The sequence below is a fragment of the Notolabrus celidotus genome, chromosome 17 (assembly GCF_009762535.1).
Source record: "Notolabrus celidotus isolate fNotCel1 chromosome 17, fNotCel1.pri, whole genome shotgun sequence".
NCBI lineage: Eukaryota > Metazoa > Chordata > Actinopteri > Labriformes > Labridae > Notolabrus > Notolabrus celidotus.
The window spans coordinates 10,602,477-10,616,909 of NC_048288.1; the positions used below are offsets into that span (position 1 = coordinate 10,602,477).

Genomic DNA, 14,433 nt, shown 5'->3' on the forward strand with positions numbered 1-14,433 from the left:
CTGTCTTCTTCCCTCTTTAAGTATTTCCTTACTCTTATTTATTTCCTTACCTCTAACATGCTCTGTCTTTTCTTCTGTGTTTCTCAGTGGATTGTGGTTGGAGCAGCTGGACTCAGTGGAGCGCCTGCAGTCGAACATGTGATGTTGGAGTGAGAAGACGGTATCGTTCGGGGACCGATCCTCCTCCAGCCTTCGGGGGTCAACCTTGCAAAGGAGACAGAGTTGGGATGGATACCTGCAGCATTGAACCCTGTTTTGGTGAGCAGGAGGACTTGGTTTATTTTTTTTAGGGTTGTTACTTCTGGGTTGAACTCTAAACAGGCTGTGATGTGTCTGAAGGTGTGAAGGAGCCATGGAGTGCGTGGTCAGAGTGCTCAGTGACGTGTGGAGGAGGTTACAGGAGTCGAACCCGTGGGCCAATCAGAGTCCACGGCACTGCTCAGCAGTTTAGTGCCTGCAACCTGCAGCCCTGCGGTACGGCAAGACCTCCACCTTTATTTGTCAATTTTTCCATTTCTAATAATGGATCTCACAGCTTTGGTCACATTTTTATGGCATTTTAATACAACTTTGTGTAAGCCAACTATCAGTGCATGTCTAGACCTAAATGAATGTCTTAAAAGTGACTGAATGATATCACAGACCGTTGTGGACACTGCATTTAAATGTCATTGTTTTCATAAAAGAAAAGGCAGTAAGAGTTATGTCATCAGTAGTCAGACATGATTTCAGGGCAGGTTAATCATGTTGTACAAGTTGTGCCATCTAAAACATGTTATTTCAGTAAATCAAGCGTCTGTTGATTTTTCAGAGTTGAACAAATCTAGGTATACAGGTTTTAGCCAAATCAGATAAAAAGTGTTTTCCCCTGAAATATGCTTTGATAGTTTTGTATTTGTTTACATGCCGAGTTAACAACGTCTAATTTGACTCTGTTGTCGTGTCAGGAGATGGCAGGTTGTGTCCTCGAGGCCAGGAGTGGAAGCAGTGTGTGACGGGAGCAGTGTCATGCACAGACCTCACAATGGACATTAGCAGGAACTGCACACCTGGCTGCCAGTGTCCACACGGGACTGTCCAACAGGTGAGCAGGCTGCCTAAACACCTGCAAATACTTGTAAATAAACACATACAGCTATTTCAACAAGTACTGATGGTGCTCCATATTGTCAGGATGCTGTGTGTGTGCGGGAGTCTGTCTGTCGCTGTGATGTCGGTGGAGAGCAGTACAAACCAGGAGAGACTGTGCCCACAGACTGCAACAACTGGTGAGTGGAACTTCAACTCTGAACTGCTATAGTAACACAAATGACTTTAACTCCATGACTGAGCAAAGTAAGGAAAAATTATCGTTTTTGGGTTTGTTTGTGTTTCAGTACATGTGAAGCAGGGAGGCTGGTCAACTGCTCTCAACTCAGCTGCAATGGTAAGAAATAAGTCATTACATGTATCTGCAATACGTACATCTTTTTACATGGGTAACCAATTCAGATTAACATTAATAATCCCAAATTAGGGGCACCTGTGGCCTAGCGGTCTAAGAGCACCCCAAAAAAGAGGCCATAGTCCTCGTTGCAGAGGTTGCCAGTTCAACTCCCATTTGCTGCATGTCTGCCCCACATTTACTGTCCCTCTTCAGCTGTCCTATCAAATAAAGGCAAAAATGCCAAAAAGTATAACTTAAAAGAATAATAATAATAATCCCAAATTACAGTCCTGTTTGCAAAATTTCAGTTTCAACCCAAAGACTTTGTGGCAATAAAAGAAAAAAGGTTTTGTTAAGAAATCAAATAAATTCAAATAATTAAATACATATATGTATACACGAATATATATATATATATATATATATGTACAGAGGCTGTGGTCCTCATTGCAGCAGCCACAGGCTTGACTCCCGGCATCGACCACTTACTGCATGTCTTCCCCACTCTCTGCTACCCACATTTCCTGTCCCTCTCCAGCTGTCCAATCCAATAAAGGCAAAAAAAGCCCCAAAATATAACTTCAGAAAAAAAAAGAAATAAAGCTTAAATAATTAAATATGTAAACATTCAAAATCCTTTTCTTTTTTTCTAATCATTGAACTTTCATGCTGGTGAATTTGTGTTGAACCTGTGTGATTAAAACATGCTTTACTAATTTAAAACAAAATGAAAAAGTTTTGATTAAGATCCAAAACTGTTGTCTTTTAACAAATTCTTCCACATTTTCTCTTTTTCTTTCTCTTCGTACAATAACACTCCACCCAGTTGATGGCCAGTGGTCAACGTGGACTCCATGGGGTCAGTGTTCGGTGTCGTGCGGAGCAGGTCTTCAGTCTCGATACCGGTTCTGCTCCAGCCCACAGCGCTCTGGAAGCGGTTTACCTTGTCTGGGTGCTTACAGAGAAGACCAAGTCTGCATCAACACTCCATGTGATCGTGAGTGTTTGTTGATTTTAAACTAAATGTTCCTACCCTGAACAGACTTAATAGAAATGGATAATAATATTCGTAGGCGTGTTCAAGTTAATGGGGTATCACCTCTTTATAAATTTGGTATTGTTTTCGTTAAATTAGAATGAACCTTTTGTATTTACATCAACAGGAGCGGGTCCCTTGTTTCTGCTGTAGCACAAAACTAACAAACTAACATACGTGTTTTGTATTTAGTGGGTGACTGCGTGAGGTGAACCTGTTGGAAGATGAGGAAGAAGAAAGGAGTGGTTGTTGTGTGCAAAAATAGTTTTCACTGATAGACATTTTTTATTGTAAAAACTTGACAAATCGAGGATCATACTTATAATGCATCACAGGAGCGTCTTGTAGGGAAGGGTGAGCAAGGGAGCATTTTAATCTAGAATCTGACCTCTAGATATCACTGAATATTCCCATTTCTGCACACTGTATCTTTAATTTGTTATGGCAGCAGGAAAATGTAACATCAGTCACAAAATGTTGTTCCTAATAATAATAGATTAGATGCCAAACGCAGTGTATAGTAATACTGGAGAAATAGTTCTTGTGACGGATTACAGCTGCCACCAGGTGACATTTCTGTGATATTTCAGTGAAAACAATGACGGTTTGATCAATGGAGCTAAACTGGATCTGTTTGTCTTTGTTAATTGTCCTGATTCGTGTCCTGTCTCATCTTGCTTATGTATCTATGTCAGTTACATGCTGTACACCCGTATATAACCAGCTGATAAAAGGAAAATTAAATGGCTCTGTCCAGGGGACGGAGATTGGGGTCAGTGGAGTACCTGGACAGAGTGTACCAAGTCATGCGGAGGTGGGGTTCGAAGCCGGAGGAGAGAGTGTGATAGTCCCAATCCAGAGGGGGACGGGAACTACTGTGAGGGGCTGGGAACTGAGCTCAAAGCCTGCAACACAGCCCACTGTCCAGGTATGGAGTGTGTTCTAAATAAGGCAGTGAGTGCGTGTGAGAGTTTGATTCCATATCAGTGTTTTGACATTGTTTATCATGTGTGTGTTTCAGTGGCTCCATGCTCACAGGTCCCTGGCACGGTGTTCAGCAGTTGTGGTCCATCCTGCCCTCGCTCCTGTGAGGACCTGGCTGTGAGTATCACACTGAACACACTCATTTTGACTTCTCTTCCCACCTATTATCACCGCTATAACACTTACTGTGAACAATTCATACATCACTGACGATCTTTGTGTCTCAGCACTGTGAGTGGCAGTGTGAGCCGGGCTGCTACTGCACCGAGGGAAAGGTCCTGTCTGCTAATGGGACCGTCTGTCTGGAGAGGGAGGAATGTCCCTGCCTGGACCTCAGTACTGGACGCACACTTGAACCTGGGGAGACCACCACAGCCCCTGATGGATGTAACAACTGGTCAGAATAATACAAATACTGTACATGGAGCTAAATCTGTACACACATGTACATCCAGTGTTTGTTAAAAAAGTAAACATGTAGATGAAGAGGAAGATGACTATATTGGTATTCTATCTTTGTTTCAGCACATGTGAGGGTGGGAAGCTGAACTGCTCCAGAGACCCCTGTCCTGGTGAGTCAGACAAAGATTTTACATTTTTTATGAGTCTTCTATTTATTTATTTATTTTGACTTTTGTTTTCAACTTATGTGCATTTTTAATAAGTTATTGATGCAGCTGCTGCTACAAAAGATGGAGCACTACAAGAAATCCAGAAACAATAAACCATAAAGGATCGTCTGTGTTAGTTGCTGTGTGTATGTTACATGTTTGAAAGCATGACAACAACTAAAGACGTTCTCACTTTACTTTTATTTTAGTTTGGAAACAGTACATTATCTATTTCAGTCAAAAACCAAATTTTTCAGGAATCTAGCTTTCCAAACTTTTTTAAATTTTTTGTTAATGATGATAACCTTGGTCAGACCAACATATGAAGACAGAGACAGTTATGCATTTTTGGTTTTCAATATACAAACCAGGACTTTTTAGAACAGGCTTAAATAAAACAATAAGAATCTTAATATTTTATTGACATTTTGCATCAAACATCTCCATGGCACACACTTCAAAATTGTGCGTGCTCATCATCTCTACATTCTTAACATGAGACCCAAAACCATCATTCCAAAAACACATATACACTGATGGAATGACCCAATTTCCTCAAAATAGAACATCTTGATCTCAAGAGGCATTACATGTTCAAACATATCCTGTAGTGCATTGTTTATCCCTCTTCAGTTGTCTTTAATAACAGGGCAGTCACACAATTAGGTTACCACAGTTTCTTCAACATGTGGGGGGATCTCTGTCATAGTAGGATTTCTGTGAATTAACTGGCTTATTTGCAGTCTTTCGTTTCAAGTCAACCACAAACTGAAAATTCAACTATAGCTGCAACTTGGCTCAAAGTTATGTGTCAAAAGAGGGAGAGCACACATAGCCAACAAAGTCATGCATTACTGACAAGCTCCAAACTCCAACCAGAGCCACCTGAAACAAAGAAAACAAGCCAGCCAAGGTCGACCCTGAGGCTGTCACACTATGAATACATTTTTGTGTAAGTAAATCACATCTTGGCATTACCATATATGTATATTTTCATCCTCATGTGTGTGTCCAGTGTCTGGTGGCTGGTGTGAGTGGTCAGAGTGGACACCATGCTCGAGGACCTGTGGGGCAGAGTCGGTGTCTCGGTACAGGAGCTGTGGCTGTCCAGAACCCAAGGCTGGAGGAGCGGCCTGCTCTGGAGAACAGGAAATACACAACGGGGTCGGAGTTCAAATCCAAAGGCAGCCCTGCCCTGTCATCACCTTCTGTCCGGGTAAGACACCATTACTCATCATCAGCATCATCGTTTCAGAATAACCTCAGCTAAAGATAACTGACAACTTCAAGAAGTGTTTTGCTAAAATATGAAGTACCCAAGAGTTTTTTTGGTTTTATAATCTCTGGCTTACTTGCTTCTCTACACTAACTTAAAACAACTACTACTTTTCATCTCCTCTTGTCTCTGAGTCCTTTCTGATTTTTAACTCTTGCACTATTCGAGTTACAAGAAGCAATAGTTTAATTCTAACGTTTTGGTGCTAGACATTCATCAGGCAAGTAAGCATGCATGTTTGCCAGAAGGCCTAGGTCTTGCAATTAAACTATTTTATATGCAAGTTGGACAGTGCGCGGGATTCTTGTAACTTGAATTTTGTGACCTTCTTCTCACTTCTCTCCTACGTACCTGTCTTTTGAAGTTGATGTGTGAAGCTTTTTCTTCTTTATTTAAATCTTACACTACCACATAAACTTTCTCTCTCTGTAGTCCATGGATCGTGGAGTCCCTGGGCGGCGTGGTCTGAGTGCGATGGTTGCGCTGGATCGGCTGCTCGCACCAGGCAGTGTAACAGTCCTCCCGCCAGATTTGGAGGCCTGCCCTGTCTTGGAGAGAGCAGGCAAAGACGCGGCTGTCACGACAACACGACAGTTTGTACAGGTCAGCATTACGAAGGATTGTTTTCGATTTGTTAAGGCGGTCATCTCCCAATTTCAAATGGATAAAAAAGGAAAAATAAAGGCTGAAATTTGACCTTTAGCCTCTCTCACCCCACTGTTCCTCATTGGGCAAATCATTACAAATAAATTATGTTATGTTTCAAACTTGGCTCAGATGCACAGATGTTAAATTCTGTTGGAGATCCTGATGTGTCCAAAGATATAAGACTGCAAACGATTGTGGTGGAGTGAGTGGGACATGGATTAATGAAGAGGAGGACATATTGGTCTAAGAGAGGCTTAAATATGTTGTTAAAAAAGACTAAACTGACCACAATTATCACCAATATTATTAATTACATAGTCAGAGGAAACGTGGCATTTGAATATCTTTATCTACCTCTAGTGGTGAAGCATGATAGAATGAAAATCCACACCACCTGCAAGAAGGCATGTGAGTGTATTTGGCTGCCTGTAGGGGAAGATTAATGAACCCTCCATTCTGGTTGACCTGCTCCCACTCTCCCATGTTCCCGAGCATGTCCAACTCCCACAGGATGACCACAGGGATTACTTACAAATACGATGGTGACAAGCTTCTACACAGCTGGGATTCTCTGTCAGGGCTGCACACAGGAACACAAATGATGGGAAGAAATCAATCGAACACTGGTGATTAGTCATCTGTTTCAGGGATCCAATCACATTAAAGAAGCTCTTCCCAGCTTTGATATGTTCCCTCTTATTTTGGGACCAGTAGTGGACCCCAGCCTTAGATCTATTCCATGTCACCACTCTGTAGTCTGTGTGGTTTAGAGTTTGCTTTTACACATAACTCTGAAAGCCCACCACACCATGTCTGTGTTTTATTTTACTGTACGTCCTGCTGTGTGCTGCAGACTGCGGCGGAGGCCAAGAAGAATGGCCTTGTGGGAAGCCCTGTCCCCGCTCCTGTTCAGATCTCCATGGCGACACAGAGTGCTTGGACTCCCCCGGGTGCCAGCAGACCTGCGGTTGCCCGGGTGACATGATTCTGCAGGACGGAGTGTGTGTGTCCAGGGAGGAGTGTCGCTGCAAATACCACAATACATCTGCAACTGGTGAGCTCCATGATGTGTTTAAAGAAGTGGGAGGCACTGTCAGGCCAGATTGAGTTACACCTAATCAATATGTTTCGTCTCTGATATAGAAATGACATTTGGTGGGCTAGACTCCACAAATGCATCATGGGTATGGCCTGGTGGATCTGACTGGCAGTTTGCAAATCCAGGAGAGAGCATCATCAGTGACTGCAAAAACTGGTACAGCACAACTTGAGACACATCAGTTTTGAGATTACAAACGCTCCAAATCAAATATACGCACAGTTTGTTTACATCACTTACTTGTTGCCCTTCTCCCCGTGTTTCAGTTCCTGTGACGCTGGGGTTCTGCAGTGTCAATCTGTTCCTGGTTGCCATGTTGATGGTGGCTGGAGCCAATGGACGGCCTGGACTGAGTGCTCTGTTCCTTGTGGAGGGGGAGTGAAGTTCAGGAGACGCCACTGTAATAACCCATCTCCTCAGAGCGGTGGGAGGGGCTGCCTGGGGGCTGCTGAACAGCAAAAAGACTGTAACGTACACCTGTGCACAGGTATTGTCTGATTAATTCCACTAAAACAAAGCTAGATGAGAGAGCAGTTGTCCTTCTCTCTGCTTTACAGAAGCCTCAAAGTGGATTTCTTACACGATTCTTAGGAAAAAAATCAAGAGTTCTCACCCTTTATGCATTTGTGTCTCACATCTCATTTATATTTCCGGTGCAGACTCTGTGGGTCCGTGGCTCCCCTGGTCTCAGTGGTCCGTGTGTTCAGTCAGCTGTGGAGGAGGACAGCAGTCCCGCTCTCGCCTCTGCAGCTCTCAACCCTGCAGCGGTCTAAGCCGCCAGAGCAAGACATGCAACACCCAGGTCTGCCTCGGTGAGTCCTTCTGTCCTGTAAAGTGTTTATGAGTATCTTTAATTCGTGTCTCCGTGCTGACATTGTGTTGTTGTGCAGAAGTGGGATGCCCCCCCGGCAGATTGTACAGGGAGTGTGAACGAGGTGAAGGTTGCCCATTTAGCTGTGCTCAGGTCAGCGGCAGGGAGGGATGTTACTCTGATGGCTGTGAGGAAGGCTGCCATTGTCCTCCAAACACCTACCAACACCAGGGAGCATGCCTGCAGGTGGGTGTACATCATCAGCACAGCAGAAGGGTTCAAGTGTCATGCATATGAATAATGCTTCCTATATAATAATTTCAAAAGAATAAAATGTTTTTCTCATAGCTTTTTATTTGAAGCTACAGAGATACATCTAATTACTTTCCATGATAAGGAAGATTCTACTGTGTGTTTCAGGAGTGTCCATGTCTGGTGGACAAAGAGTTTCTGGCCTCATTGCAGAGTGTTTCCATAACACCAGTCTCATCTCTGCTCCTTCATAACATCTCTGAGGGAGTGGAACTTCAACCTGGAGACACTGTGGTCCATGACTGCAGCACCTGGTGAGCAACACTTTAAATCATTTGAACCAAGATTTCATTATTTCATCTTTGAAAAGCTGGAACATCATCATCTCATCCATCATAACCTTTGCTTTCTTGGTCAAATCGCTGGTCAGTAGTTTACTAGCTCCACACTTCACTTCTTCCTCCCCTCTGTTCCCTTCAGCGGCTGTGAGCATGGCAGGTGGAACTGTTCCCTGGAGCATTGCCCAGTGAACGGGGGTCTGTCACCCTGGGGCCCCTGGAGCTCCTGCTCCCTATCCTGTGGAGGTCTGGGACTCAAAACTCGCTCTAGGGGCTGCACACAGCCTGCACCGGCTCACGGGGGGAGAGACTGCCAAGGGCCGAGGCAGGAAACCACCTACTGCCAGGCCCCAGACTGCCCAGGTATAAGAGCTGGTTTAGTAAGTTATGATTGATGGTTGTGTTTGAGGAGAAGAGAAAAAACCTTATAATTACCAACACTCATGTAAGGAGGTTAGTTTGGTGCCACATGACTGAGTGTGTGTGTAAACTAATGGAAAATGAAATATAATTATGAAGGCATATTGTTAATGTTTCATTCTAATTGTTTTAAATGAATCCTGGTATTGATGCTCATTTCTTCCTTTTTGTTGGCAGTTGTTGGTCCGACAGATGAACCAATTTTACCAGGTACATTTCGCCTTCATGCAACAACAACTAGAGGCATCTTCTTTTCAGTTCATCTTTTGCCCTTTAACCAAATTGTCTCTGAATTCTTCCCTCCTGATCTTCATGAATTATATTAGTGTAACCAACAAAACTGCAAGCTAGCTGGCTTACTTGTGTCTTCCTTATGTATACGATGCAATCATCCACTCCAAAGCTGTTGTTAAAAAACAAACAACTTTATTCCAAATGTGTCACAAACCAACTATTTACAAGATGATGCAGGAATCCAAACTAGACATGTGACACGAGGCGGTAAAAAAAATTGTGACTCCACAGCTAGTCGAGCCTCTACTGAAACAGCTCTGTCTTAAAGTGACAGTGACTAAAGACCTCTTTATCAAAAACAGAACATGAATTGAATACAAAACACCCAAAGCCCCAAATCCAATAACACTTTTCCTATTCTTTACAATTAACATTTCTTAATTAACCCTAATCATAAACAGTCATCAACAGTAACACAGCTTTGCCTCATACAATTAGTATGTAGGCAAGCAAGGGAAAAAAATCTCAGGATCTGTTTTTTCGAAAATATAACTGACTGAAAAATATATCAGAATTTTCTTTTTTTATTCCAGGGTTAGTAAAAGAAAAAAGAAAATTTCCATCTTTGAAAATATGAGATGAATAGAGTTTCAACAGGTTATAAAAAAATGCATCACATCTTTTTTCTAACTTCCCTCTCAGAGCTTCATGCTGTTTTTGTGATTTGCTTTGTTTCATTAAAACCGTTTAATTCCCTGAGTACCACATCATTTAAATCATTCCCCTCCTCATTTCTTCTCCCTCCTTCATCAGATGAAGATGCTGGGTTCTCTCCCTGGTCGTTATGGAGCCCCTGCACTAAGACATGCACGGATGCTCTCAGCCCAGCCATGAAGACCCGCAATCGAGATTGTGTCAAACCTCCCTGCTCTGGAAGCTCTCACCAAGAGAAGGCCTGTAATCTGCCTCAGTGTCCAGGTATGACCTCTCACACTCCTTCTGGGCTGCTTCCAGAAGCTATGGTGGCAGGTAAATTTCCCTTAAATAGTTAACCATCTGCAGAAATTGGCCAATTGGGGATCATTTTAGTCTCCAATTATAAAGTAGTGGCTTTAAGTAAGTTACAGCTCAACATTGGGGACAGAAAAACTACAAAGTATGCAGTCTTATGGCTTAGTTCAGAAATCAGAGGACTTTCTTCAGTTAATCAGAGTCTGTGTGCGTCTGAGAGCGCACAAGACGCACGTTATTCTAAGCAGTCTCCACAGAAACTGAGTTTCAAACACTTTGCTTTGCTGTAGGGGATTATTTGTACTGAAGCTTGGTTTGTTATTTCCCCTCATGCTTATCTCAGACACACAAAAAAACAGATTTTGAAGTGGAATTGCTTTTTTATTTGCACATTAAAAAGATCAGTTTGAGCAAGTATGTATTGTTTGAGAGTGAAGTGAGGTTTTCTTGTACACAAGATCTGAATTAATCCAATCTAAACACGCGATAGGCAGCTTTCTGCCTTTAACTGAAGTTTCTGTTCCATCTAAATGTATTATCAGATGTTTGCACACAGGCAGGAACTGGAAAAAATGATTATACCAGATTTGTGTGTTTGTTTGTGTAAACTGTGCGTCTCACATAACATAATGGTTGAGAGATAAAGTAAATACTGAATGACAATCTAATATTCATTGTTTGGACATTATTCTGCATTCCAACAAACTCAATAACACTTGAATGCGTAATGCTGTTGTTGCCTGTCTCTGTCAATCTCTCTCTTTCTGCATTTCCAACCTGAGTCTGATTCTGCTCGATGTTTCTGCCTTTTTATTAAAGGACGCTTTAACTTTCTTAATGCTGCAAAATGCTCTGTTCTTGGTGGATCAAGGTAGAGGATAAGATTGAATTTTAAAATATGGTAGTAATAAATCTTATAACTTGACATTGGGTATTTGGATGAATGATAAAAGCAGAGTATGGGCTAGACCTGCTCTGTTTTTAAAGTGTCTTGAGATAACTTTTGTCATGAATTGGCGCTATATAAATAAAGGTTGATTGATGGATTGAGTAAATATTGTAACGTCACTGGTTAGAAACAAATGGCTAATTTTTTTAAAGACCCTGGCTCAGGGGAAGCAACATAAAGGAGTCAGGAGAACCTTTAATCCACAAACAAATATTTATCACAGAGATAATATTAATAAAACGACAAAAGAGGAGCAGTGATGGCAGCTGCTATGCTCTTGATCCTGGCTGCAAGTGAGAGTGGGAGGAGCTTGACATAGGCTGTTGAAGCCAGCCCACAGGTGCCAAGGATCAGGAGCTGAGCAGGTATGGAGGTAAAAGGTTGGCTGTTTCCGAAATCGCCTACTATACTAGCAGTACGTACTGATATGTCAAAAATTCAGTATGTAGTAAGTAGTATGTGAACAAGAGCAAAATCTGCAGTATGCCAAAACTTCCCGGATGTCTACTGATACGGGAAAATATCTCAGTATGCATCGGACCAGTCTTCCTCGCGTACTGTTTCCCACAATGCACAGCGCTCGTTCTGCTTTTTCTTTTTCCTCATTTTTTGACGGGAGGAAATCCGTTTTTGGGTGCTGTGAAAGTTATCAAATTACATATAAACCACTTCCTAACTTTTTAAATCATAAATGGATGCTAAATAAGCATTTTATTTATCGGCTTCGCCGTTGTTTACTTCCGCTTTCCGAAACCGGAAATCCAGCGAAGTCTGGCTCAGCATGCTGCATGACAGATCGAACAGAACAGTCATACTACAAACTAAATTCAAACGCAGTATGTAGTAGGCAATACCTACTGCCTACTACATTAGTAAGTAGTATGTAGCAGGCCGTTTCGGAAACAACCGTTGCCTCAAGGAGAAAAGAAACAGGAATCAGTTTTGCAGATAACATTTGAACAGTGTAAACTGGTAAGGCAGTTTATGAGAAGGAGGAGAGGTGAGTGCTGTCAACAAAACAAATGCATTACAAAGGATAACACAAACACCCTTCAGAGTCATAACCAGCTGTCTTCTGTCTTTTGTTCCCAGATGGAAGTGGGGTATGCTCAGGTGCTGACTGTGCACAGAGGAACTGTTCCTGGACAGAATGGGGGGATTGGAACTCGTGTTCGCGGTCATGCGGAGTGGGTCAACAGCAGAGGATTCGAACCTTCCTCAGCCCGGGAACCAACGGCTCCTGGTGCGCAGACATCCTGGGGGGGAACCTGGAGCATCGCTTCTGTAACATCAGACCCTGCAGAGGTCAGCCGCACGATAAGATGGTTGATGATCTACAGATTTTAAATGAAAATTTTTTGAAAATTCATGTTGGTCACTGATAATCTTGTCAAAAGTCAATGAAGGGATTGTCAAGCTCAAGTGTTTGAGTTTTGTTATGTTTTTCACTTACCTCTCAGGAGTTTTGGTTGTGTAGTAAGGATGGATAGGTGATAAAGATCCTCCTGCATTGTCAGCTGTTTGGCCACAAAATTATAGACCTTTGAAAACAATGACATTAGAGATTATGTTCACATTTTAGTGGAAGAAAAAAAGTAAGAGGTGGGTGAAACTTTACTGGCCTAAGTTTCTCTTTTCCCTATTTTCTGTAATAGATATCTAAAAAGGATTTTATCTCAGGGCTCCTCCTCAGAAGGGGTCGGATAAGGATCGGTAATGCAGGCATTCCCTTGATATCATGATTATGGATGGTGCAGCAGGAGAAATAGGCCAGTTGAACATCGAAACAAGGCCAGGGTTTTCCAGGGAATCAGGGGCTCTGACACACAAACTAAACCAAAGTTATTATAAAAAAAAAACAGGAAGGACAAAAGTTGCAAAAGAATAAACACAGAAAGACAATCTCACAGACAGCAGCAAACATGTGAAAGTATGAAAGCAGGATTTAAGGCTGGAGCAGGTAAGAATTGAGTACTGGTGTGTTGGAAACAAGAGACCCTGTGCCAAGACTGAAACCACAGAGAAAGTAAGAGGGTTTATGTTGCATAGGAAAACAGTGACCATACCATTAACAAGACATTAAACTTTCTCCTTCAATTATATCACACTTCATCTGGACTAATTTTCAGTTAATGAAACAACCTCAATGCAGTGCTGACATGGTACATATATGGCTCTGAAGCCCTCACAGGTTGCCTACTTTATCTGATTGACAGTCCGGCTTTGTAGCCTTAAAGATGAGAAAAGATGTCTTGGAAACAAAGTTTAGACTAAGGCTTACAGTAACACAGACTTTACCTTGAAAACGGTTGCAAGAATAATTCATCTGTACCCTTCTTAAGTTTTATAGTGATAAACTACATCAAGGGAAAAGATGAATGAACCTGGAATTATCCTTAAAAGTGAAGTATATGAGATTTTAAGTTTGTCATAATGTTTGTTTGTTTGTGTCTCAATCCTGTAGTGGACGGAGGCTGGTCACGCTGGAGTCCCTGGTCCCGCTGTGATAAGCGCTGTGGTGGGGGGCGCTCCGTACGCACCCGGTCCTGTTCCAGCCCTCCACCAAAAAATGGTGGAAAGAAATGTGAAGGAGAGAAGAACCAGGTGAAACCCTGCAACACCAAACCCTGTGGTGAGACACAAACAAGTTTAAAGAGACACATTCTTGTTGTGCATGAAAAAGAAAAGCCAGCTGTTCATCAAAAGTCTGAAGAAGTCTTGAAAATTCAGCCTGTGAGCAGCACTCTTGGTGAGGTGCTTTATGCTTGCAGCATTATGGGAAAATTCCTGACCTTCTGTTTGTGTTTTGTCAGATGAGAAAGGATGCCCGCCGGGCCAGGAGTTCGTTCTGTGTGCCAACCAGTGTCCACAGCGATGCTCAGACCTCCAGCAGGGAATTGAGTGTCAGGGCAACACCGAATGTCAGCCTGGCTGTCGCTGCCCTAAAGGCACTGATGCTCCTATCGTTTTATTAACAGATAAGCCAGTGTGTGTGTGTGTGTGTGTGTGCGTGTGTGTGTGTGAGTGATTCTTCCCTTCAGGTTCTCTGCATTTTGGTATTCACAAGATAAGCACAACATAGTGTCTGTGTGAAAACCTGTGTGCATACTCTTATCTTTAGGGTGCTGTGAAGCCTAAAGTTAGTTTTGGCTATTGATACCAATCCCGTGATAACATTTCCTTTAAACTAGCCTTTTAAACAGTCAGTTCACTAAAACTCTTAAACTAGATTTTTTGGCATCAAACTGTGAAAAATGGTTTTCTTTTAGTTATCTGTTTCTGACGTCTTTGTGTCAAAACCAACACGATGAAGTTGAAATGAATGAATTGATGCAGAT

At 42.3% G+C, this 14,433-nt stretch overlaps 1 protein-coding gene across 1 annotated transcript in view; it reads left to right on the forward strand.

The window, feature by feature from the left end:
- The window catches only part of scospondin (subcommissural organ spondin), an 84,507-nt gene that overhangs the window by 32,550 nt on the left and 37,524 nt on the right, over positions 1-14,433 (forward strand). The window contains exons 70-93 of the mRNA XM_034706370.1: positions 88-258; positions 340-474; positions 948-1,084; positions 1,174-1,268; positions 1,377-1,426; positions 2,253-2,423; positions 3,220-3,390; positions 3,484-3,563; positions 3,674-3,843; positions 3,972-4,018; positions 5,073-5,273; positions 5,766-5,936; positions 6,835-7,035; positions 7,125-7,236; positions 7,347-7,567; positions 7,740-7,892; positions 7,971-8,137; positions 8,312-8,457; positions 8,624-8,844; positions 9,079-9,111; positions 9,949-10,113; positions 12,188-12,400; positions 13,560-13,727; positions 13,909-14,043. Of these exons, the coding sequence (XP_034562261.1) occupies positions 88-258; positions 340-474; positions 948-1,084; positions 1,174-1,268; positions 1,377-1,426; positions 2,253-2,423; positions 3,220-3,390; positions 3,484-3,563; positions 3,674-3,843; positions 3,972-4,018; positions 5,073-5,273; positions 5,766-5,936; positions 6,835-7,035; positions 7,125-7,236; positions 7,347-7,567; positions 7,740-7,892; positions 7,971-8,137; positions 8,312-8,457; positions 8,624-8,844; positions 9,079-9,111; positions 9,949-10,113; positions 12,188-12,400; positions 13,560-13,727; positions 13,909-14,043 (3,534 nt within the window). The remainder of the gene's footprint in view (positions 1-87; positions 259-339; positions 475-947; positions 1,085-1,173; positions 1,269-1,376; positions 1,427-2,252; positions 2,424-3,219; positions 3,391-3,483; positions 3,564-3,673; positions 3,844-3,971; positions 4,019-5,072; positions 5,274-5,765; positions 5,937-6,834; positions 7,036-7,124; positions 7,237-7,346; positions 7,568-7,739; positions 7,893-7,970; positions 8,138-8,311; positions 8,458-8,623; positions 8,845-9,078; positions 9,112-9,948; positions 10,114-12,187; positions 12,401-13,559; positions 13,728-13,908; positions 14,044-14,433) is intronic.